Source organism: Nuphar pumila, chromosome 5, assembly GCF_984573655.1.
Source record: "Nuphar pumila chromosome 5, dmNupPumi1.hap1.1, whole genome shotgun sequence".
NCBI lineage: Eukaryota > Viridiplantae > Streptophyta > Magnoliopsida > Nymphaeales > Nymphaeaceae > Nuphar > Nuphar pumila.
The window spans coordinates 7,616,101-7,639,208 of NC_143253.1; the positions used below are offsets into that span (position 1 = coordinate 7,616,101).

The 23,108-nt window shown below is 39.1% G+C and overlaps 1 protein-coding gene across 2 annotated transcripts; it reads right to left on the reverse strand.

The window, feature by feature from the left end:
* Nucleotides 1–8,931: 8,931 nt before the first annotated feature.
* On the reverse strand, nt 8,932–15,826 carry LOC149836652 (uncharacterized). Of its 2 annotated transcripts, none has more exons than XM_090005503.1 (16): nt 15,164–15,826; nt 13,794–13,915; nt 13,612–13,700; nt 13,483–13,527; nt 13,121–13,214; nt 12,593–12,635; nt 12,408–12,505; nt 12,237–12,301; nt 11,531–12,027; nt 11,367–11,454; nt 11,152–11,292; nt 10,377–10,945; nt 10,144–10,279; nt 9,983–10,045; nt 9,761–9,895; nt 8,932–9,343 (listed from the first exon to the last, which is right to left on the reverse strand). In XM_090005503.1, the coding sequence occupies exons 1-16, from the start codon at nt 15,364–15,366 to the stop codon at nt 9,230–9,232; spliced, it is 2,502 nt and encodes an 833-aa protein (XP_089861629.1). In that variant the 5' UTR covers nt 15,367–15,826; the 3' UTR covers nt 8,932–9,229. The 2 variants fall into 2 exon arrangements, with proteins under 2 accessions (XP_089861629.1, XP_089861628.1); XM_090005502.1 differs by having other exon boundaries at nt 11,143–11,292.
* Between the last annotated feature and the right edge of the window lie 7,282 nt (nt 15,827–23,108).

The following is a 23,108-nucleotide window of genomic DNA, read 5'->3' on the forward strand; positions in this document are numbered from 1 at the left end:
TGAAGATGCTGGAGCTGGAAGCCACAGAGGTGTAGTGAGTGTGAGAGTGTAAGTGGCAGCAGGTAGGTGTAGTAGGTGTTGATGGTGCAGTGAATGCGCAGGTTCGGATGGAGAAACTGAAAGTGGCTGATGAAGGTGGTGATGAGCAATGTTTAGCGCCTCTACAGGTGCCCAAAATGAAGCCACAACAATGCCTAAGCACTCCTGTAGCTATCAAGAGGGAAAAACCACAACAGTGCATTGGCACTTCTGTAGGTATATACGAGGCTACAACAGTGCCAAGCGTTGCTATAGGTATACGAAAGACTACGACAGTGCTAAGCATTGTTGTAGATGCATGAAAGGCTACAATCGAGGTGTTGGTGCTGGAAGTGAGGGCGCATTCATCATGCTTGTTGCTTGTCTTGGTGAGTTAGCATATGGCAAGGGGGATGTGGTTGTATTGTCAAAGGAAGAAGGTGCAGAAGGAGATGGAACCGATCTCCCAATAAGCCGCGAGCCTAAAGTCTGCATTCTTGGAAGAAGTGATTGTGATAAAATTGCAGCAGAGGGCAATATGCTATATGCAGCAGGGGAAGATGTAGTGCTGTTGTTATGAGTGCCCCAAGGCATAAGTGTTGAAGGTGTGCAGTAGATAAGTGTAATGAGGAATGTGATATGCTATGAGAAGGTGGATGGATGTGGGTTCTAAAAGGGGTACATCAGTGCTTGGCACTGCTTGTAGGTATATATATATAAAAAAGGCTACAGTGCTGGTAGAACTACATAGAAGCTTTATCTAATGCTGAGGAGTTATTAGTATCTTTTCAATCATCTCATACTGTAGGATAAAATTGTCCTTTTGAACAATATCCCATGCGTTGGGATCAAAAGCAAGGTAGGTTCCTCTCTCATATGTTTGTGTCGTAACAAGAGGATCCACATCTGGGGCCTTAATGAGCCACAACCGCTGTTCTCTGTGATAAATCCACCCTAGATTTTGCCAATTCAGGGGTAGCATACAACTAAGCTTCAACATTATGCATGCTTTTGCAGGTCCACCAGACCACAAGGAAGCAAAAGTTTCATGGAGATTGTCTCTTGAATTCGAACTCAATCCTAATGTCGTCAGATCAATTCCCAAAGCAAGTGATGTCAGATCAGGATCACTCATCTTTATTACATTTAGTGGACCAAGCAACCCAAAACGATCTGGAGCAGCTTGAATGCTATGCAAGGATTTTGGGCTCTGATCCCTATATGACTATTGCACAGACATCACTTGTAAACAAAAATATGATTGATTTGGGTGGTGTTACTGCTGAAGCAACTGCTCATAGGCAAAATTAGGAGAGTTCATAGGCCTTAATCCAAGATTAGGCGCTGCTAACTGATAAATCACCCATACTTTCAGCAATATATAATAGATTTTCATCAAATGAAGTGATGAAGCACTATAATGAGATATAACAAACAAGTAAAATTCTAACACTTGTAACAGATAAAAGATGCTAACCACATACGACACTAGTGATTAAAAGACCAATGAATGGTGTCTAATAAGAAGATCCATAACTCAAAATTTGAAGGGATCATTTAGGTGGTGTCTGAAAGGGGAGTGAGAGAGTGCTATTATATGATAAATACAGGAGGGCAATATGAATATAATAACTGGCCAGGTGAATGGGTGACTTTACGATGCTGAATGATGATTTGGAGCAGATCAAAAACCTACGAATGTTGTAAAATGAAAAAAGAATGCACAAATGCCTTAATGAATCAAAATCATACGAGTGCTGTAATGAAATTAAAACAAACAAACATATGAACGTTTGAGAAAACAGATGTGAAAATGTACGGATGATGCAGATCCATTACATCAATTGACAATGCCTATGATGTTAATGATGATTCTATTGGACAAAAGTCTAAAGAAAATGATGCTGAATAGATCGATGAAACAAACAATGCAGTTGAACCAATGAAGCAACAATAGTGAAAATGTGATGTACAGAGATGCAAATGAACAATCAAAACAAAATGCAGGACAAGGGATATGACGACCAAATGTTGTTATGCGATGCAACAGGTTATCAAAATGAGACAGGAAATCAGATGAAAACATGAAAAATGTAAATTGAAAATCATAGTGAAAAAAAACAAGTAAACGAAATGCAAACAAGACATCAAAACCAAAAGAGACTATGAAAGTGGAACAGAAAATGCGTGCAGATGCTGAAGCATAAGACGGGTATTCAAAATGTACGAAAATTAAAGAAATTCAGGAATAGATTACAAAAACTTAAACAAAAAAAGATGTAGGAAAGCAAGCATTCCAATCAATATTGCAATACATAGGTCGATACTGCTAGATGCAGATCGACACTACGAATGATGCTTATGGTGAACAGTAAAAAGAAAAAGAAAAAAAGGGGGATAACCAATGCTAAATAGGTGCTGTAGATGTAAATTTTACAGAAGAAAAGGAAGGGAGAAGATCACTTACCGTAGATGCAGCTGGCTCCGATTGAGAGGGGAGAAAGCTTCTCCTTAATGGCGGATCAAACCTCTCGGCTATCTGCTGCAGGGAAGGCTAGCTTCTTCAATCGGTTGGGGAAGAAGACCAGAGAAATCAAGAGGAGAAGGAACGAGAAAAGGGAGAAGAAGAAGTGGAAACAAAAGAAGAAGGATCAAGAGGAAGAAGAGGCGATGGTGGGGTGAAAGGCGATGCCTATCGATCGACCATCGTGGCTCTTCTTATAACAAAAGGCTGTTGGGATTTTTACAAATCGGGTCCCTCTAGTTTTCAAAATATTTCAAAACAATGGTTCTTTTTACAATGTTTTTTCAGAAAAAGGGATGAGGCTAAAAATTTTATTTTGCATTTTTTGAAAGAGGAATATAAGGACAACACGAAGATTTTAAAATATGGGATCCAAACAAGTTTTTTGGAAGTTTTTATAAAATATTTGTTTTAAAAATTGGGGTTTTTACAAAAGAAGATTTTATGAAAATATACGGTTAAATTTCAGAAATTGGGTTTAAAAAATGGGTCTGGATCCAGGATTTTGAGAGAATATTGAGTTTGGATCTCGAATTGAGATTGGATCCAGATCACATATCTGAGAAAATACAGAGAATTGATTTTTTTGATTTTTTGAAAAATACGAGATCCAGACTCAGAGTTGGATTCAGATATCAGATTTGGATCCGAGATTGGGTCAGATACGGAAATTGAATTTGGATTTCGGATCTTCAACCAGTGAATCTGAGAAATGAATGAAATTTGATCAGAAGTTGACCCAATTATTCAGAAGTTGGGGGCCAGGGGTAGAAAGGGAATTTTTGAATTTTTTGAAAAATTTGGGGTGTTCACGATAGCGCAGCCGTCGGGGGTGGGGGTAACGGACCTTCCGTTTCAGGGGCCACCCTCCTACAAATCCCTTCTCCTCTCTCTTCCTTTCACTCTCCTCTCCTCCCCGTTTCTATCTTCTCGCTCTCTCCTCTTTTCCTCATGCTCTGTCTCCCTATTTCTCTCTCGGTTCCTCTCCCTCTCGGCCTGAGCTTGGCATGCGGCGACGCCGACAACGGCGACCGACCATTGTCTCTCGACAACAGCCTCCGATCTTCGGTTGAGGTAGGATTATGTAAATTCTTTTTGGGGTATCGAGTGTGCCGGGTGTGTGCGTGTGGGAAACCAAAAGGAAATTCTCAGGGGGGGGGGGATTCCTGCTAACCCCAAATTGTTCGATTTGGGGGTTTCATGTTTCTATTCAAGAAATGGTAGCGAAGGTCATCAGAAACCCCAAATCGTTCTAGTTGGGGATTTTCGACTGCCAGGAACAAAGGTATTCAATGGTCTTTGTTGCATTGGCATTACATTCCTAACAGCTCCTACTGCGTTATCTTGTTAACTTCAAGTTGCATACCATCATTTACTTTTTAAATATGCTCACTCTAGTTTTTCCATTATCTCTGTTTTCATTCGATACACACCTGAATGAGCTTTTGCATGACATTATGTTTCCTGTTTTCTATTGATGTTACCTGACTGAGTGTTCGCATCTTAACTGACATTTGAATATGTCATATGGCTTATACTTTTCTTTTGAAATCCATCTAAATGAATCCATACATGTTTAAGAGTTGCCCGTTTTACCTTGCAATTTCTGTAATCTTAGCAAATATTGGAAGAAGCTGAGCGTTTACTACATTGCCATTTTTTAACTCGATAGGGGTTGAGCTCATGTATTCACCATACACGTCTGAATGCAATTTTTCAATATACAACAGAATGATCTATGTTTTAATATGAAAAAAAACACAACATATGCAGGTTACATCAACTATTATTTCTTTGTGTATGTAAAAAAAAAGGGGGTTGATTACTGTAAAGGACTGATTATAAATGATTAATTGTTGAATATGGCCAAGGGTTCAAACTATATCAGAATCTGCCTAACCTGTTAGTTGCATTAGTTTCCTGTATAAGTTTAATCACAGTATGTTGTCTGCTAAAAGACTCTTAACAGTTGGGAATCTTGTATTCAAGATATTGATTGAAATTCACACATGTATACGTTTTGTATTAGTTTTATGATTTTAATTCTGTAGTCTTAATATTCTTCAAGTGCACCAAACTGGAACTGTAGTTATAGTTTTCCATATACAATTGTTGCAAGACTTAAAAATCTACTACAGTGAAACAATTGAGTCTGTTTGTGATCCTCATAACAGGATAGTATAGATTTTCAATTATTGGATTTTCATATCAGAACTAATACATAATAATTATTGAGTTCAGTTGTGTAAAACGAAGTAACACCTGAAATGTTAATATTGATGATTATGTCCTGTGTATATCTCTTTTGAGTTTCATGTGAAAAGTCGAGATCAGAAGCATGATTAGGTTCTGTGCATATTTTTGGAGATTTCATGATCTAATTTTGTGTAACTTTCTTTAAGTTTTATATGAATTGTTGGTGTGAAGCATGATTAGTGCCTGTGCACATTAATTTGGTTAACCTATGTTCAATTGATATTGCAATATGTTGTTGAATATGTTGTTGTTCAACATGCTGTAGCATATGAAGTGTAGCCCTAACTGGGTAGGATATTACATTGAAAAAGCCTACTCGTAATTGATGCCTATACATTGTTTTACTTTTTCTCAATTTTCTGCGTATGGCAAAATTGCATAATGAATTATGATAACTGACCACATACACCATTGTTGAACATACACATAAGCCTGTGTATGCTTAAGGTTGTTACATTGAGTTCAAATATATCATGGTGCACTTAGTGACATTTGGATATGTGCCTTCTCACGAGTGGGTCATTTGAGAAACCTTGCGTAATGGGCAATATTGGTTGAATACTCGATGCAGGTACTTGGGATGTTAACTTGTGTGCAATGCCAATAAAACTGGTGAGAAACTTAAATTAAATTTTGTGTGGACCTGACTGGTTTAAAGGTACCGGGGCATCCATGCTTGATTGATTTAAAGGTACCAGAGCATTATGAGTAGGTTTGTGCAATCAATATGAAAAAAATGAGGATGTATGTGTACCTTGATAAAATGACTAAGGTTAGAAACTTACTACTATGGTAGTAGGAGGTAGTTGGGGGAAAAGCCCCTGTACTTTGAGAAATTTAAATAAATGAAAAGATCAACCCACTCAGATTCAGGCTTATCTTAGAGAGGGTAGGTGGTACAAAACTTTGGAAACAAGTATTTTATGCTTCGAGCAAAAATAGCTTGTTGGTCCCCGTCCTCGGAGTTAGGAGACTCGGACTGCCAATTGTGTCCTAGGTGGCAACTCCATTTTCTTCTGCAAAAGTTAGAGATGCATCATTGTGTGGTTTCGGCCTTTGGGAGGTTCTCACGCTCCTTTAGGAATTACAGTTTCAGTTAGAACGTTCGGGTTAATAAAACACGCATGAATAATAAACCCCTAAATGTTCTCTTCTGTTATGGATGATTCGGCCCGCGTGTACCCACGGGATAAATAAAAATAAACATTAATTAGAACATTTTAGGTATCACACTGAGTAGAATTACTAGATTTGCAATTTCACAGTTAAACAATCATTTTAGAATGTATCTCTTTACTTTTAGCATGCTGCAGAGTTGGTAACATGTGAGATATTTGATTTTTGTTGATGTGTAATATGTTAGCTAAATGTTATCCATGTTAATGTTGTGGTTGGTAGCTAAATGATATACATGTTACTGTTGTTGTGTAGTTTATTTACTTGATCCTGTATATGCTGAAAATCACACACGACACCCACATCACATACTTGACACATGATATACCTGCAAGAAAATTTACAGTAATTTCTACTTAAACAGTTGTAGTCTAATTCCTATAAATTTATCATTTTTCAGGTGAAGAATAGAGTTTATGAGCGACTGCGGGATGAGGCTTCGATATAGATTTTGGATTTACTGTTCTCAGGATATTTTGGTTTTCTTTTTAATTATTAGAACATGTCATTAAACTTTGATGTTATTATTCATTTGATAATGAAATGAAATAAATGATTTGTCTTGCTCTCCACTGTAATATTCCGGAATGCTTAACCTCATAGTATTTTGTTGAAATCCTCAACATTTGGGTTAACTTTTTTGGGGCGTTACATGGTATAACTGGAGGTAGTTAGCGTGAATCACACCAGGTAATCTGCCAACTCCAAATCCTTGAATTTTGAAATTTGAAGTCCCTTCGTAGAGATGAAGTATATGGAATCACAAGGAACTGGTGACTTTCTGAAATTTCGATGGTTCACATTTGGTGATGGTTTTACCACACTAAATCCCTCTTTTAAACAGTTTTTTATTGCACCATTTTGTAAATACCCTTTATTTAACTCCATTATCTAAAGCAATTCAGAATTTGTCAGAGACAATGACCAAAGATGTTAAATTTACTTTGCAAAAAAATGTGAAAGGAATTATGTGCCTTAAATCTTGAGAAGACTTTTTATTATGGTATAAAATTTGTTGTTGACAATAAGCACTTGGAGAATTTATTCCTATCTTTGCCTGCAGATATTACTTTGTGAGATGAGACTAAATGAAGACTAAATCATATTCTCTTTTTTTTAATGATAGACATTTTGAATAAAGTGTACTTCATTTTATTGGACTTTTATTTTTATCTTTGAATTAATTTTAGAATATTTGAGATTGTAGTGGGTTTAATTAATATTTATGTTTAATTTAAATATTACTTGTTTGTCAAAAAACTAAAATGCCAATGATGCAATTAAATATAATATAACTTTTTTATACATTCTTTTCTTCTCAAATACCAGGCTATGGGTTCTCAAACACGGTGAGAAATCAGTAGTAGTTGAATCCTTGAAGGTGTTAATGCTTTTAAACAAAAAGAGGGAGTCCACAACTCTTTCCAAATCCATTTCCTTTGAAATGTAATAGTTGTACTTTCCTCAACTCTTTGCATCTCCCTCCAACACGGGTTTTTAAGAAGAGCCTCAGGAACATCCATTGGAATCGAGGTGAGGAGATTAAGCGTGCGAAGCTAGGCTATAGGCTGTCAATTGTTAGCTCAAAACTAAATGCAAGATTAGACCAAGGAGGCTATTGGAGGTTGAAGAAGCCAACATAGACTTGGCTAGGACATGTTGGGTGCTAACATTCTCCATGCAAGATTCAAGAATGATAAGTACCTTAACCTAAAAGTTTCTCTCTTTTGGTCATATCCTTGCACTCATGGGCTTGAAGAGTATTATGTGGCGATGAAAAATCATTTCTTGTTGAAAATTAACCGCTCAATCACATAATAGGAAGCACACATATAAGTGTTGCCCTTTATTGCCTTTAAAGCAACAGTTGACCTGCTAGAACTGCAGTGCCAATAGGGTTGATCTTGCATTAAGCATGACCCCATATTGCATTATACTATTGACCCAAACCAGAGATTAAATGAGATAGCTGGATGGTTAGGTAGCATTAGCATAAAAAAAAATTCCAAAATAGACTCTAATTTGGTGTTTTACTACTAATTGATGCCACAATACTTTTCTTCACTTGTAATACGGCAACAAAATGTTTTTCCTTTTGACAGCACCAAATGTTTCAAAACATATTATTTCAAAGTTTGGTATGACCACCATGGAGATAGATTATGCATGAACCTAAATTGGTGGTTTAACATGAAGTTTAGGTGACCACTGCAGGTGCCCGCATGGCCACCGGGGTGGTTGTGAGGGTGTTGAGATGAAGAATCCGTATCAAACACTTCTGGCTCATGTGTGTGTAGCTTTCAAAGGTGGGCCACGTAAGGCAGGGTGGTTGTGGGGCCTCACCCGAGGGTTTTCTCACGTAGGTGAGGATTTTTCGTCAAATAAAAAAAATGAAATTGATGTGAAAATGGCTCAAGAAATGCAGAGACCCATGTTGGATGCGTCATTGCTCTTAAAAACTCCTAATTCTCTTAGAAAATGATACCAAAACCTTGTATCATCAAATTTTTAGAGGCTTGAAACGTACCTGAAACTTTGGAGGCCCTCGCGTACCCGTATAGTATCTCATTCCCGTACTTGTCTCTGCCAACTATGGCTCTGATTACAACAATTGCGGATCATTATGGGGAAAGAGAGGGCCTTAATTCCCCACAGCTCTGTTATGGGGATAAAAAAAGAGAGAAAAACAAAAGTTTCTGTGTTAAGAGGGAATGCATCTACAAAAAATAATGGTTACTCTTTATTGAGAGAAAGGGAGTCATAAGGTGGAGAAAGTGACTGCGATTCAAAGAAAATGGTTCCCCATCTCTTTTCGTCGCAAACATGCTCTAAGTTCTTGAAATTTTCCACTCCAAAAATATTCTGGTGTCCCAGTAGATTAATGCAATGTACATAACATAAAATTATAAAACTGCCTTATTAATTCAACAAAACCATTCTCTCTCTCAAAACAAACAAACAAACAAAGCCAAGCATGCAGGCTTTCCTTTATCAACTGTGATATTTTGGTACATGGACGCGAACTCTGCTGTGATTTCATGTTTTTATTACAAAGATAATACACAACCATCTATTACCCAAGAACCCACCAACCTAGTCATAATACATACAACCGCTAATCTGGAAAAGAAAAACTGCTCTAGATTTCTTATACTACAAGCAGGGGCCTCACTAATGACACAAACCCATAAGACAACCGCGTGGCAAGGGTCATCAGATTCTGGCAACCTTGACTTGTTTCAAGAGCAACTATGCTTATAGGAAATATGTCAACTGCTGCTTCTTCCTGGAACCACCCTCCCCATACAAATCATTCCACTGCTTCAATTCATTCATTATAGAACCCTCAGCTGCAGCGCTTGTTGCCACCTGTAGATGCACACATCAGAAATGAAATATTAAACGATCTTGCAACACACATATTATACAAATTTTGATGTAGGAAAAGAAAGGTTACAAACTCAGTCTGATTAATATAAATGGTGCGAGGATCTACACATGATGTGGAGAAGTTTGAAAACCGAGAGGAGTGACATCAACAAAGTGATTCAAATGTATCGATAGAAAAAGAAAAAGAAAAAGAAAACAGTGAATGGAATCAAATCAACAAATTTCTGAGTTCTTCCTATCTACAAAGACCCGGATCAAGGTTGTCTTGTCTCAGTACTGGTTAGACTCAGCACGCCAAGCATGAGATCAATCTGGGAGAAACCCTCAAGTCTAGACACCAGTGAACCTTACCGGTTGATAGAGCAATTGCTCTCACAACATTGGAAATGATCTCACCTGATTCTTTGCAAGCCTCATGTCTTGCATGGTTAAAGGACGAAGAGCAATTGCTTGTTCTTCTGTAGTCACTTCAGCAGTTTCAACTTCCTCCCCTGACTTGCTTGCTTCTTCCCTTGCCTTTTTCTTTCTCTCCTACAAGTTACAGTGCAATTACATTTTATGCTGAAAAGAAAAAACATAATAATCTTGCACAAAGAACATCTTGATTTAGCACTTTACCTTCTCCATTTCTTGCTGTATTAGCTCCCTAACAGGCCTATATGCAGCAGTCGTACACAAATTCTGTACCAAAGGACAGAGATCATGTTCAAATTCTAGAAGAAAAAGAAACTGTGAAAGATGTTGAAGCAGTATAACCATGTGCATGCATCTTAACCTACCTTGAGATCACTCCCACTGTATCCTTCAGTCATGGCAGCAAGCTCCTTGAAGTCGAGTCCTTCCACTTTCTCTTTTGACAAGAGAGTCTTCAAGATCTGTTCCCTATTTTCCGCAGATGGTAAACCAACCATAATTCTGTATACCATGTCCACAGTTATTGTTAAGCTCATGTCTACATGCATAAACATATACATAATGCAAGCAGTCCACTTGCAAATATTATGTGATGTACCTGCGCTCAAACCGTCGGATGATCGCCTCGTCAAGGTCAAACGGCCTATTGGTTGCAGCAAGGACAAGGATCCGTTCCCCTGCTTTTGTCAAAAGCCCATCCCAATGGGCCATAAACTCATTCTTGATTTTGCGCATGGCTTCATGCTCACCAACTCTGGACCTCTGCCCAAGCATGCTGTCAACCTCGTCCACGAATATGATGGTGGGAGAAACCTTTGCAGCAAGAGTGAAGAGAGCTCTGACATTTTTCTCATCTTCTCCAAACCATTTTGAAGTGATGGTAGACATCGAGACATTGATGAAGCTGGCTCCAGCTTCTTTGGCAATTGCCTTGGCAAGCATGGTTTTTCCAGTCCCAGGTGGCCCGAATAGTAATATACCCCTGCAAGGCTTTAATAGACCTCCCTTGAAAAGGTCTGGCCTTCGAAGGGGCAGCATGACAAGCTCCTGAAGTGACTCCTTTATCTCCTCAATACCACCTATATCTCCAAATGTCACTGTGATATCATTTGCAGGAATAACTTCAGGTCTGATACGTTTCTCAAACTCGTTATCAGGAGGAACTTCCTGTTGAAGAATGCAAAGGCAAAGGATTATCGACAGAAACAGAACTATATTGCGAATAATAGAAGACAAATTTGAATAGCCAAAATTACAAGCTTCTATAACTATATTTTGGATAAAGTGGTCAAATATAGATACTAAACCTAGGTAGAACTAAAGGAAGAAATGAGGAAACAGTTTTTCATGGCAAAATGGCTAACATGGCAAACCTTGACTGGAGCTGCCAAATTCCCACCATCCTTCTTTACAGCTGCAGCTGGCTTCTCTGCATCACTCTTGTTATCAGGTGCTGATGCTTCACTTTTTTCTTCAGGCTTCATCCCAGTTGCTGGATCTTCCTCCTCATTCACCTGAAAGAAGCGGAAGCTATAAACCGAAGCTGGAGGCAGAAATCTTTGGACCTCATATTGTAAATAAAACCAACCTTTGGGGCGTCAGCACTTGCTTCCAGTTTTAGAGTATCTTTGCCCTCAAACTTGCTTTCTTGGAAAATACTCAATCCATGTGCCAGACTGTTATATAAAGATATGAAGTATGAAATGACAGATATAGGACTAAAACAAAGCAAAAACAGGCAACTGTTCTCACCTCTTGGATGATATAACAAGCTTCCCATTCCTGTACTCGGGATCCTTGTTGTTCATTAGGTGATAAGAGACTGATGATACTACAATTTCTTCTATGTACTTGCTCAAAATCATTGTGTCCGCAAGGCAGATAGAAGCCATATCGTCACAATCAAGATCATTTGCTGCCAGAACCTCTGTAATGTGATTCCTGTTATCTTGAAACTGGATCATTTTCATGTCTTCTTCCAATTGAGTTTTCCAGCTAACTAAGTGGGTCTCATCTTCAGGTGGCTTAATCTCAATGTTGTAAGGAAACAACAGAGATAACTTCTCATCCACTTCCCCGTAATCATTACCAGGATCCAACATTCTGGAGCCAAGGATGAGAACAGGTCCTGAGAGTTTCTTCAACATCTTCTGGAATAAGGAGTAGACCCTCTGGGATCTAAAGATAAGATTCTCAATATCTCTGATGTAAAGAACAATAGGTTTCGTTTTTGAGACTGTGACCAGGACCTATCCAGTAAGATCAGAATTAAAATTTGGCAGTCATACACCAAGAATTTATGAAAGCAAGCATAGCACTAGCTAGTGGCAGTAGGAACAACTCCACAAAATAACAAAGCAAAAGGCCTTCAAATAGACTTTAAACAGAAAAAAAGACAGTAATCATGAATGCAGTTTCACATCTAGGAATTAAACGCATAAAGCATTAGAAATTTTACCTTGTAAAGTCCCTGTATAAAAACTTTCTCATCAAATGCCCAGCTGCTAGTACGCTTCAGTGTAGCTACAGTTTACGACAGGCAACATAGAAGAATAAATGACAAGATATACTATGTAAAACAATATACAATTTAAATTTGATAAACCAGCCTAAGCAAGCTTAACATTACCTGGATTAACAGGAGCACCCTGGGTTGCAAGGCTGCTGATATCTGCAGCTGCTGAGGCATTTCTTCGAAGATTTGAACCGTTTTGCATGCCTTCAGAACTGCAGATGAAGTGATATGACATTTAAGGAAAAAATTTACAACCATGCTAAAGAGGATTGTAACTTGATTATCATAAAAAGATATACCTTGACCGCAAATCCAAACCACTACTTTGCCTTCGTAAGGTGCCTGCAATACAGCATATCGATAGATGTCTTTCACATTACCTAAGTCTTTCCAAAACTATAAAAGTAAACTTGACCACTCATGTCATCTATCAATTATCAAGATACCTTGAACCAACAACCATACACAAAGATTGTCTGAAATACAACAATTCATCCATCACATTAACTGATCCACACTAGATTTCAGGCATGTTCCTGGTCAACTCTCTTTTTTTTTCCTTTCTCAATTGACAGAAGTATTGCAGTTAAGTTCGACTCTGTCAGTTGCTGAAGTTATTGAAATCTGTTATCCAACTTCTGCATATATCAAGAATATGCTGAACTGAAAACAGTTGAGAATACACAGTTATCCTGCCAAAGAGCTCGAGATAATGTGCCAGACAAGGTGGCATCACTTGTGTTCAGGCAAAAAAGGGTCGTCACTTGCATGATGCCAACAGATTATCTCTATCAAAAGAACATAGAGAACACTATAAAACCCAATACCTTTAGGCTCCTCACGTGGTGGCAAGATGGAAAAGGAACTCAACAAGCTTGACATTCTCTCCAATGTCATCTCAGAGATGGATCTTTTAAAAGACTGCAACCAGAGTATTAATTATCACATGAAAGAGACACGGAATTAAATATACATGGAAGCCTACATCTCATTTCTCATTTTCCCAATCACACAGTGCATGAAAGGAGCTAGGCATAAGGAAGTTATCTGATCACAGATTGTTTGCAGGCACCAGAACACAAACATGAATGATGTAAATTAGAGGGAAGAAGAACCGCAACACGCACTCAAATAAGTACATGAGAGAACACAAAACCATGCGATTCATCAAGGCAAGAAAAGAACTTACACCACTGCCACTACTGCTGCTGTTGGTACCATATTTGTTCTGTATCTGTAACCGAGAAAAATTACTTTGTTCTCAGCTGTAAAAAAGTAATGTATGTGAAAACTATTGAACACGGTTCTTGGTTCTTACCTTCAATGAGAAATCAGTTACGTCAAGTAGTAAGAGCTTGGCCTCAAAATAATGAGCTAAAGCTTTTGCAAGCATTTGCTGATAAAGCTCTGCGGGCAGGAGAAAACTTTCACCAACTTTGAATCGTTACTGACATAAAACAACACTTCAGAAAGGACGCAATGACGTTTCACATAACGTACCAGCGGGACCAGACAGCAAAATGGCCCTACTAGCTGGGGAAAGATTTCTGGTATATTTGGAAAAATCAGCTTGCTTTAGATGTACGTAGGCTGCACTTGTCAATAACACCCTCGTCTGCTCGCTGTTGACATTGTAAATAAACGTCATAAATTTTCTTTAACCAACGTATAAAATTAATACACTAAATAAACATCAACATGCACTGAAAATATAAAGTTGCAAAATCATTTCAATAAAATGTCAAAATACTTTCATGGTATATAGAGTATACTTAGAAAGATACAAAAATACGTGGTCGTCTTAAACGATAGTTTAAAGTTTAAACAGCTTTCGTCTAGCAAGTCTGACATGCAGACTAATTTTTTTTGTCTTCATTAAATCTTTTGACCTATAGACCAACCCAAAAAACACCCAGCAATTAGTGCAAGTGAAATGCAACAAATCTTGACATACTTTGTTAATGGGTGCCCTTCAAACAATGGGCCACCTTAAGGCAGAAATTAGTGCAAAGGGATAAAAGTGATATTGTGCGCCTGCACATTGAGCCATAAACTACTTAGGGAACATCATCATAAAGAAGAAATATCTATGAGCTTGGCGTTTTATAGTACACGCACATCAATATTGCATTGTGATGACAGACGGGGGCTAATAGCAAGGAAGGTCAATGCCTATACATCTACAGGTACCACTAGCACAAGGATTTCCGCCCCAGCATGGCTTCCAGATTGAAAAAACGTGCCCCAATCTGAACCGTGCATCTTCAAAATCGACCACCATGACATGTTTTAGTACAAATCTTAAGGGTTCGTCCCATCTTCAATATCGTGTCTAAAAAAGAAGTCACGACCATGGCAGTATACAGGCAAACAGGTTCCACCAAGGTTGAATAGGTATCTGTAATCTCGAAACTATGAAAAGGAAATGGTTTTTTTTTTTTTTAATTTTCTCTTTGCTTTCTATAGAATATGCATTCCATTCAGAAAAAAAAATTACCGGCTTTCCACGAACATTCCTAATTTTTAAACAGAAAAACTCGTTAATGGGGTAAGTTCCCATTTCGCCCAAATCATCAGAATCAGAAAGACCACACTAATAATCTAAAATTAGGCAGTACAGAGTCAACCCCCCAAAAAATATTTCCTAGAGTAGCACGCTTGATTCTTGGGGGAGTGAAATGGATTAATAGAATACAATAGATAAAAAATGATTCAAAATAACTTATTTCAACTTGTTTAACGAAATGTTAATACAATAACCATCAGAATAACAAAATAACAATGATTAATGATAGGAAACAAATAGAAAGCCCACATGTTTGTTTCTATAGCGTCGAATACAATCAATGTAAACGAGAGACTCAGCTTACTTGAGATAATAGGGGAATTCATCGAACGTTGCGTTGCTATCCTTCCCATCGACGATCTGCCGATGCAACTCCTGCTCGATCCGCTCGCAATTGACCGACGACGACGACGCCGTCCACTTGCCGACCGTCTGGCCGGAAGCCAGGCCCAGCCCGACGCCGACTCCGACGCCCAACGCCGACATGAAGATGTGCTTCTGCTCCATCCCAACCCCGCGATCTTCGCAACCCGAACTTCGCTCTCCCTAACACTAACATACAAAGAAAACGAGACGATTCCTCCGCCGGATCTCGCTCCGCCAGCCGAAAAAAAAAACACCAGATCGGCGACGGAAAACCGAGCTTTATCCCGAAATCCTTCCTCAAAATTTTTAACTAAAAAACGACTCTTTCGGGAGAGACCGAAAGAAGAAACCGAGAGACGTCAAGGCGGAAGAGACGAGATGAAACACAGGAACTCTATCTCAGCCAGAAACCCCGACTTCTTGCCCGTTCTTAACGAAAAAAAAAATCGCGATCAGAACGCAACAGAAATCGCGACCAAAACCAGGGAAACCAAACGCAAACTTCCGAATTCTCGGCTCAAACCAACCAGAAAATGTCACTCCCGCCGTCGCCCGCTCGGAACCCGGTCGTCAAGTTCAGCGCTCCGGCGAGAAAACCGACGAGATAAACGCTTAGTGCTTACTTATATAACGTCAAAATCAATTAACCAATTAAAAATTAAAATCTAATTTAGGTGACCAATGATAAGTCGCCATCTTGCTATCAACTTTTTATTATTTTTTATTTGTGTTTTTAGCACCTTATTAAAAGTAGGAAGCGGATCAGGTCATGCTGAACATGAGCGTTTTTTCTCATGCTGACATCATGGCCGTCCGATTTGCATTTTAAAAAAGCTCTAAAGTCAACAAAATTACGTGGCATTCATCCAAAATGCAAACAGACGGCCACGATGTCCGCATGACCAAAAATGCTCATGTTCAGCATGACCTGATCTGCGCCCTTTAAAAGTATGGTTGTCTCCCCGCTATTGTCTCTTCCTCTCTCTCCTTTACCACTTTCTTCCTCAAAAACTGTTCTCTGGGTCTCTCTCTCTTGTACGTTTACCACCTCTTCCTTACAACTGTTCCCCAAACCTCTCTCTCTCTCTAAGGCTTTCATTCGTCCACTAATCGTGGGAGGCCGTATTTGTAGTCACCCCTACACACAAAATATATATATATATATATATATATATATATATATATATATATATATATATATATATATATATATATATATATATATATATATATATATATACCAAGAAACCGCCCTCATGATCATCAAAGACCTAATTGCGCTCTTAATATGTATTCTGTATTTTTTACACTTTTTTTTTCTTTCGCAAATCCAACCTTGCAGATGTGTTCAACATGATTTACTGGTCGAGATTCGGGTATTGAATTGTGTTTGTTTGATGAGAAAACAAGCTTTTTAGTTGCTTGAATTATTTACAAAAGTTTTGAGCCGTCGATTTTTAAGCTTTAAAAGAATCCTGCTTATGTGCTGAGAGCTCGCTGTTACGAAGGGATTTTATGATTATTTTTTAAACCATTTACTTGGATGGAAGATATCTCAAAAACATGTATTTATTCTTTAACCAAATTGTGCAGGTTTGTATTTGCATATTTCACTATGTAAACACGTAAAGCATATTCCACATTTATATAATATGGATTATGGACGTCCATGAGAAGGCCTATACGTAAATCTAAGGGATTTCCTTTTTTTTTTGTGAGCTAGAATTTCCTCCGTTGCATTACAACATCTCAACTCATATTAATTATCTGGATATCTTGGTGCAACCAAACACTTCATTTGTCTAGAAGAGTGGGATAAGCCATGCCAGACTTATAGCAATTATCGGGATATCTTATATTATCCCAGAGGAAAAAGAAGAAAAACTCGAGCCGAGCCGAGCCGAGCCGAGCCGATTCGGCAGCCGCAAAGAGGCCATTTTCTTTTTCATGTTATTAGAGAAAAACACGAAAAAAAAGAAGATGGACACATATTCGCTTTACATTTACCTAGTTCCCAAGTGTATGCCACGTCATCATCCTTTTCATTTTTTTTTCTTCCAGAATCCCGAGGAAATTGCTTCGCAGTTTTGCCAACCGAGGGGTATGGCGACTGGGACCCACTTTAGACACGTCAGCAAGGGGTTTGCTACGTCGGATGTCTGGTTTTCTCTTGGGGACCGTTTGTCTCTACCAGCGAAGAGAGCGACACGTAGCCTGAAAAACAGCTGTGAGGCACGTAAGCTGATGGACGGCGAGGATCGAGCCGTGAGAGGCGGCCGGCAGTGGACGGCCGAGATCCTGTTAACGTCTTAATAACGTTGTGAAAGGGGATATCATGGAGAGCAGATCAGGTGATCTGTCAAAACAATTTAAGAAAGTGATTCGACATCTTCACCGTCTATTGACTCAACTCAAAGGACCTCATGGTCTTTGTGTATATTGTAGGCGGTGAGAATGCCAAATCACTTTCGTAAAAGTGATTTGGCAGATCACCCGATCTGCTCTCAATATCCTGTACTGCGACAATTCTCATTATACGAAAATGACAAAAAATACCCCAAAATGTTCAAGCACATCACGGGTTTGATACTAAGGCGCTTGCGTCTCTTGTCGCATTGTCTCGCTCTCATCAAATTCGAGTTATTCAAACATAAGCATTGCATTGAATCGGCCAATTCGTATCGAACCGTCACAAAATCGATTTTTACAAGGGGGACAAATTTAGTTTTATATTATTTTTATGAGGGCTCAAAAAAATCAAATTATTTTTTTATCAATTGTAGATTTTGGCATTGGATAGAAATGATTGGAGGAGAAGGATTCAGGTAGAAGACTCAGAATGATTTTCTTTTTTGATTAAACTCCGCATGTGTTTAACTGTTTAGTGCCGGTCTCAAGCCCGGATAAAGAAGGAGGGTTGCGTTAGGCCAGTGACAACCAGCATAAAAACTTAGTCACACCCTATGTATATGAACCACTTGGAGTTTTGGTTCATATCGCCGACCCCAATTGTTTTGGGATGAAGGCGTAGAAGAAGAAGAATTGCCTACCCCAATTGTTTTGGTATGAAGCCGTAGATGTTGTTCTTTTTATCAATTTTTGACTTTTTAATAACACGTGTCATCTGATGAAAAAAAAAAATCCGAGTTAACACGATTAACTTCATGCCTAATTGGGCCGGTTCTTTGAATCATTTTGAAAATCAATTTATGCCCACAAATGAGTGGTGGCGATGAAAGGCATGGAGGGTGGTGATTTTAAAAGCACAAAAAAATAGTATTTTTGCCTAATCACCTGATCTGTCCTTCCCCTTAAATCTATCTATAGGATGTGAGGCTTGGTCAGGCCCACTTGAGTGAACTGAACCATGGGAGTTTATCTGCAAAGACCTATCATCCAAAATGGAAATCGGGTAGGTACCCGCACTTGGTCAGGCCCTACCAGAACAACAGCCGCCCCATGTGATATAGGGATTCGATCCTGGGCTTTCAGCTTGACACAGGACCCCGTTTACCGCATGAGACACTCATCCCTTTTATCACCCTGTAGTTTTCAAGTTATCCAAATCCATAGATGCGATCTACAGGTCTCTTTTAGTGACGATCTTGAATCACCAGAATCTGATCTGTGTACAATGTTGCAGCAACTGAAAAAATCAAAGGCTGTAAACATGCTAAAATCTTTTGATTTAAAAGTTCATATTTTTTTTTTGTCCAGAAAACATGATCCAAGGATCGATTCATGTCAATTTGATCATGCATGGTCCATTTACTAGCTCAGATTTAATTGAGAAAATGAGATCTTAGAAGTGCGATACGATGATAGGGACCCCGTAGAGGATGAGTGAAACCCAATCCCATAAACCTTAGTGACCCCTGGATGCATAGTGTGACAAACGTTTTTTTTTGGCAAAATCTGTTTTGTCAAAAACTCGTGAGAAATTGAAAAATTTTCATAAATCTCTCATTTTTTAGCAAAATCTCGAAAATAAAAAAATAAATAAAAAGGTATAAAAAATATTTTTATAACAAATTATTAATAAAAACTATTTAAAAATAAAAATACACAGTTTTTTCACGATAAATAGCCGGTATTTATGTTTTTTCATAAATCTCATGATATTTTGAAAATCTCGTGAGAAATTTCTGTTTTAAACTTTGAGGCAATTTCTTGCGAGATTTTCATAAATCTGGCGATATGTACTCAGTAGTTGATATGAGAATCGAACCTTGACTGCCGGTCTAGCAGCCAAGGCCCTACCCCACTAAGCCACCATCCTTAGGGCAATCAGTTGCCGTTTACTTGGATGAAATAGAATGTTGCAGACTCCATTAGCTAAATGGGTCGGATTCCGTTTTAGAGTTTGACATCCAAGCTGAATTTGATGGCCGTTGCCAATTGGAGTGTTAATGGATCAGGTTTAGTTAACTTAGTCAACTGATGGATTACTGCTTACTCAAAGTGCAGTAGATCATTCTAAATCGCATCAGCTAAACGGCTCTTGATGACCCGGAATCCATCTAATACACATAGAAAGCTTTTTCATCTTAGTACAAATCTGGATCCAATTAGACGCATATAATTATATTAGATTCGTTTATCCCGGGATTTGAACCGTAACCCGCCAGTTTAATTAGATCCCTAGTTTCAATGTTCCTTTGGAAGAACTATGGGTGCGTTTGGCCAACGGGGCCTCCGCTTGTCTGGTAGGAGCAGCTAGTGCACGTCAGTTTGTGTTGGGACGGTGCAGGTTCAAAACCCAATGGTATAGTCTGCCTAAACCCAGCTAGACTTTAAAAAAAAAACTATGGGTGACCCTTGGATCTGAGGTGGTGTAGGGCGCACTGGTGTAGCCTGGGCCAGGGTTGCAAACGGTTCGTAATTTGGATCAGAAAATACACTAGGGAGTCGGTTCAGTTCGGATCTGGGACAGCCAAAAATTACAAAAGCAGGATGGCAGTGGGGTGGGGCGGGGCGGGGGACAAGGTCTCCACCCCCGCCCTGCCTCAAGATTAGAACCTCCATCCCCGCCGGGGATGGATTTTAACCTCCACCCCCGCCTTCATCCCCGTTTCATGTTCTCCATCCCCGGTTCAAACGGGGATGAGGCGGGGCGGGGAAAAGGGTACGTCCATCCCCGCCTCCATCCCTGAACAGGGATGGATTTTAACCTTCGTCCCTGCCTCCATCCCCGTTTCATACCCTTCATCCCTGGTCCAAACGGGGCGAGGTGGCTCGGGGCCCCGCTTTCCCCCGATCCACTGCCATCCCTAAAAGCACAATCCCATATCCGAACGATATTCAATTTGGGACAGCTAAATTCATGGCGGTGTAGGATCTAGAACAGCCAAAAATTTCAAAACCTCCATCATATATCCGACCCATTTGCATCCCTAATTTCAGGCTACCTCAGATCATAAATCTGTTTTTTGTGGCTACAAAAGGAAGAAAGGGGAGGATCTGAGATCTGAATTGGGGGATCGAACCCCAGATTTCATATCTGAGCATATCCCGCGGATATGTGATACGGATGTAAATGGATTGGAGTCGGGTCGGATCTAGGAATCATCGATTTCAACCTAATTGGTTCTGACTTAATTGGGTTCGATTCAGAGTAGAATGGAATCAGATAAAATTGAATCTGGATCCGACTGGCTTAAAACTAGATATTTACAGTTAATCGGATTCTGGTTTTAGTTGGATTTGGATCTTAGTTGGATTCGGGTTTGGGCTTGAATGCAAAACCCAATACCAAAACTGAATCTGTTTATTAACCGGATCTGAATTTGACTACGGAATCCGACCAATCGATTCCAATTCAGGTTGAATGTTGGGTAACATCCAACCCGTTGACATCACGCAACTTGGAGGAAAGACACGTACAAGAACCGTGACTCAATTGGACAAATTCTATCAAAAAAATAGGACTACAAGGACACTGATTTTTTTATTATTTAATGGATCGATTATTTTAATGTATAGAGTAGGTTTAGTATTAAATTATTATAAAAATAACTAAAAAATATTAAAAATAATATAACAATGATTGTACATCATGTTTCACGGCCAAAAAGTGTCCTGTCCATAACATATGACATGGTTAACATTTAGCACCAAAGAATAAGCTTTTGAATCACGGGGGGTTTGGTAGGAGCTGTGGTTTGTTTGGTAAGAGCTGTTAGTGCAGGTCACCTTGTGTTGAGATTTTGCAAGTTCAAAACCAACTGGTAGAGCATGTTCGGTAGCTTTTTTAGTTTGTATAATTTAAGAAAAAACCCTTCATCACCAACCGCACATTGGTTGATTTCCCACTGCTAAAACCCTTGAGGTGGCCCTTTCCCACGGCAAACCAAATGTTTGCTTGCCTTTTTTAAAACATTTTTTTTTGACAGAGAAAGCGGGGGTTAGGCAGCAGTTATACAACTATACCGTTGAGATTCGAACTTGCAACGTCCCAAGACAATGACATGCACTAACTGCTCAATGTGATTCACATTCATAGGGTTGCCCATATGGATGGAAAATCACACACCTTCTATGCAAATGGTTACATATTTGATTCATTTACAACAAGGGGGTGTCAACATGTCGGGTTTACCCGAACCTGAACCTGACTCGGACCAAACCCTATAGGGTTCAGGTATGGTGATAAATAAAAAGACCCGATTAAGACCCTAGTCTAGACCTGAAGGTTCGATTAATATATGGATCAGTGTATAGTTTGTGAAATTTTATAACAGAAATTAGAAAAAATATTATTTTATCGGGTATGGTCCGGGTCTGGTTCATGTAGTTTTTATGGAGTCCATGTATGGTTTCTCTTATAGTAGACCTGATTAGACTCGGATCCAAACTTGATACCATACCTGAAAATAAGGTTCAAGTCTGGTTCCACCTGAGTCCAAACCAAACCCGACCCGTTGACCCCTATTTACGACACAAAAATTTACACGCGTTTTGATTGAAGGTGCAAAAATGACTGTGAATCAGAATCTCGCACTTCACAATTCTCATTGGGGTTCAAAAAATGTGCCCCATGTTTTTTGATAAAAACAATTGATTTAGACATAAAGCTTCTTGCTCTCTATTAAACTAATGAATAAAAAAGCCATTAATTATCAAACATTCTTAAGAAAGGGCTTTTCTTATGCTTGACCAAGATTCCCCCCCCCCCCCCCCCCCCCCCCAAAAAAAAAGCAAAAAAGTTCCATTAGCTACTTAATTTTGTCCCCCAACTTAGCTCCACTACACCTTTTCTTTTTCAATTTTCACTAGTGCTGCTTTTCTCATCTCTTTGTCACATGTGAAAAGAAAGCCAACCTACCAAAAGTCATTCTCCCCTCCCAGATAACATGCACGGCACTGTCACAAAGTGTTGACATCCACACGTGCTTGATGCACGTGTCATGCAAATTCTTCACATAAAGAATTAAGAAATCCTTAGCCCATGTTTGTCTTGGATTTGATTCCAAACTTTTTCCTATTTTTTATTTTTTTTAAAAGCAGCACCAGTAGGCTATAAAGAATCAGAAACAGCAACATTGTACATTCCCTATAAGCATGGGGCCTTTGAAGGTCCATCTCACCAACCATGTGTCTCTTGAGGATAGTCACAACCTAAGGGGACCCACCTGCCTGTTGGCCTTGCCACATAGCTCTTGCTCCCACCTGGGGGACCCACCTAACAATAATCTCTTATGTGACAATCTAATAATTTGATAGAATGATAATATTGGCAATGATGCAAAAGCAAGCCAACCAGCTTGCATTCTTAGCTAAGGGGCTGAAAAACCCCTCATCACTGACTGGCAAAACCCTGTAAGTCCTCTTTCCACCCAACTTCAGGTCATGCTGAACATGAGCGCTTTTGCTCATGCGGACAT